This window comes from Pygoscelis adeliae, unplaced genomic scaffold (genome assembly GCF_000699105.1).
Source record: "Pygoscelis adeliae isolate BGI_AS28 unplaced genomic scaffold, ASM69910v1 Scaffold546, whole genome shotgun sequence".
NCBI lineage: Eukaryota > Metazoa > Chordata > Aves > Sphenisciformes > Spheniscidae > Pygoscelis > Pygoscelis adeliae.
The window spans coordinates 439,977-443,336 of NW_008824951.1; the positions used below are offsets into that span (position 1 = coordinate 439,977).

General features: G+C 51.4%; 1 protein-coding gene across 1 annotated transcript in view; it reads left to right on the forward strand.

The window, feature by feature from the left end:
* Positions 1–81: 81 nt before the first annotated feature.
* RPS8 (ribosomal protein S8) overlaps positions 82–3,360 on the forward strand; it is a 4,642-nt gene continuing 1,363 nt past the window's right edge. The window contains exons 1-4 of the mRNA XM_009325607.1: positions 82–111; positions 494–643; positions 1,026–1,125; positions 2,545–2,720. Of these exons, the coding sequence (XP_009323882.1) occupies positions 82–111; positions 494–643; positions 1,026–1,125; positions 2,545–2,720 (456 nt within the window). The remainder of the gene's footprint in view (positions 112–493; positions 644–1,025; positions 1,126–2,544; positions 2,721–3,360) is intronic.

Genomic DNA, 3,360 nt, shown 5'->3' on the forward strand with positions numbered 1-3,360 from the left:
GGGTGGGGGGTGGCCTTGCGAAAGGTTCAGCTGGGTGGCAGGGGCTCGTAGGGGACCCAGGAGGCGGGGTGTGCTGGGGGGATGGTCCCTGAAAGGCTGCCCAGCAGGCTGGTAGGAGCAAGGTTGAGTTGGGATGCGTCTCGTAAGGGCTCAGCGTACAGGTGGGATGGGGGTCCCTTCCCCGAGAGGACCTACCAGACCCGGCAGACAGCGTAGGGTGTCTGCTGTAGTGTGCCTGGCAGCCTGGGATGGGGCCCTTCCCATAGGGTGCCCTGCACGTGAGGTAGGATGGGAGGCTGCTTCCCAAAGGGAACACCCGTCGGACGCGGTGGAGGGAGCCTGCCTGCCGTGTACAGCTCTGGAAGGGAGGAGGCTGAGGCGGATCTGAGTATCAATGATGAAGCTTCTCTGACTGCTGCATACGGCTGAGCTTGCCGTGCGGATACCAACCTTGGAGAGCTGAGGACTCAGAACCGTGCCTTGCCGTGGCCAGGTGGGGCCCGTGCCAGCCCCTGACCGCACTGCTCTCCATGCAGGTATCTCCAGGGACAACTGGCATAAGCGTCGCAAGACTGGGGGCAAGAGGAAGCCCTACCACAAGAAGAGGAAGTATGAGTTGGGGCGACCTCCTGCCAACACTAAGGTGGGTGATTTGGGGAGGGTGGTCGGTAGCTGCGTTTTCAAACTCGGATTGCTGGTCGTGTGCTGTTAGAGTTTCAAATACGTGCTGTGTTTTGTTAGTGGTTAAAGATCTGTCGCTGCTTCTTTAAAATGTGGTATTTTCCTCTATGCCCGCAGAAAGCAGCGATATGTTTTTGCAGTAAAAGGCAATCGGAGTGATGAAATTTTCACCTTAGGTAGATGCCACCAGACCGTTTTGGTCACTTACTGTGTCTGCCGATGCTGGGGTTTGTCATAGTTACACTGACCACATTGCCTTTGAGCTTAGGAGTTGGCTGGGCTCCTGCGTGAGCTGTGCGGCGTTCCAGCACCAGCAGCACCCTGGTGTTTGTTTCTGACCGTAGATTGGCCCACGCCGAATTCATACAGTGAGGGTTCGTGGTGGAAATAAGAAGTACCGTGCCCTTCGGTTGGATGTTGGCAACTTCTCCTGGGGATCGGAATGTAAGTACGTCGTAAGCCTGATGCGTTGGAAGGGAACAGTTTCACAGTTGCGCTGGTCCCTGGTACTGCTGCAGAGTAGAGGGATGATGATGCAAGCGTGGGTTTGTAGGCTGGGCTTGAACATCGTGGAGCTTGCGGTACCAGGTCTGAAGCAGCATGCATAGTGATGATAACTTTGACCTTATGTGGCCTTAGGAGACTTGGATGTCTGCTAAGTTCACAGTGATTGGAGTGTCATAGTTACACTGAGTGACATGCTCGCGTTACCTTTTTACTGGGGGAGAACTACGGAAGGGCAAAAAACCTAAATGTGGGTAGCTCTTCATAAATGCAACTTCTTCTGTTTATTGATGAACACTTGCTAAAAGTTAGGCGGTCCTGTACAAGAGGGAAAGGTGTGGAGGATTTTGTCCTAGGGCCACACCTTCTCAGAAAAATCCTGGCACGTCCGGTTTACTTCATACTCCTGCTTTGCTAAGCAAAAGCGGGAAGCACAGAAGGGAGAACGGAGTCTATAGTGTTTCCCCTGAGCAAGGTGGAATTACAAGGTGGAATTCCCTGAATTACAAACTGAAAACCATGTAACTTGAGCCCAGGCCTGTTCAGTGTTACTCAGCATGATGGTAAAGCCAGCAGTTAGTAAGGTGGTGCTTCAGTGGCCAGCGTGGTGTGAGGGAGGACATGCTTTCTCCTCAGTCATCACAGAGCGTTGTCCGTACTGCGATACGTGCTGTCATTCATAGGCAGTACTACAGAAGTGAAGGGACTGAGCATGCCTTGCAGAACAAGGGTGAGGTGCATGAGCGAAGAGGAGAAAACCCATCTTGTGCCTGGCCTGTGCATGCGTGGAGGGCTGTCTCTCCAGGGCGGGCAACTGCTAAGCAGTCAAATCTAGTAGCTAAGACTGAATGCTTCAGGTGGGTCTTGAAGGGTGAAAACGCCAGCATCCCCTCTCAATTTACTCATAAACCCTCATCCTATAAAAATGATTTCTAGTGTGCGTGGCAGAGCAGTCCCGTTCAGCACGGCTTAATGCAGTAACTCTAGGAAGTACATACGGGATTGAGCCCTGTGTGCGGTGTTAGTTGGCATCTGCTGAGGTATCCTCCAATCCAGAATTTTATTTTCTAGCATTGCTTAGTCTTACTTGAGATGAGTTCCAGCAAGGCCACAGATCCCAGTTTTTTACCTGGGGTGAATCAGGTTTCCAGGTGTAGGCTTCTGTCCTAGCAACAGAAAGTTGGACTGATGAAAAATAGATGCATCTCTCAGTTAAATTTAATTCGATACCAGGGAAGCTGGAGGACATTTGATGGGGTGACGAGTGTGAGGTGGTTTGAGGGTATGTGTGAAATGCTGGAGACTGTATTCTCATAGTCTGATCCCTGTAGGTTTGAATTCATGCTCTTCTTTTGAAAGGCTGCACTCGCAAGACCAGAATCATCGATGTCGTCTACAACGCTTCCAACAATGAACTGGTGCGGACAAAGACCCTGGTGAAGAATTGCATCGTTCTCATTGACAGCACCCCGTACCGGCAGTGGTATGAAGCCCACTATGCCTTGCCCCTTGGACGCAAGAAGGGCGCCAAACTGGTATGTCTGGGATTGTCGTCGTCACTTTGACTCCTTGCAGAGAGTAGAGCCTGCCCTGCTAGAGGCAGTTAGCCGTTGTGAGTGGACAGTGCCTGCCAGAATAGCATTGGGTACCCGACCGTGATAACAGCGGTTGTCTGGGCAACGTTCCCGTCAGCTCCCAGGACAAGTCTGGCTCTGTTAACGGAGTGTTCAGTACCACGGAGCGCGCTCGGAGGCATTGCACCCGTTTGTGCACAAGGACCTCCCTATAGATCTCTCTGGTCTTCTAATGATGATACCTTTGTCCAGTTCTGCTACTGAAGGGAGAGCGATGACATTTTATCATGCTGAGGAAGACTTTGTAGATCAGGCCCTTGTGCTGGGGAGTGATTGCTTTGATGAGAAGCTTGTGGATTGCTAACTGAATTTCAGCTTGCTTTAAGTGTTCTTAAGTGTCTTTAAACTATCCAGACCTGTCATCTCTAATTTTGTTCCAGATGCCAACTCCAGACTGCTAGAAGGTATTTAAACCCCCATGTGTAGCACTCAGCTTAAGGTTGTCTCCTTGCATTAAAAACAAAGCGCTTTCAGGTGAGCCCTCTGCAGTTCAGAAGCACGGGGAGAGCTTGTAACCTGTCTGCCAGGACTTGCACCACAC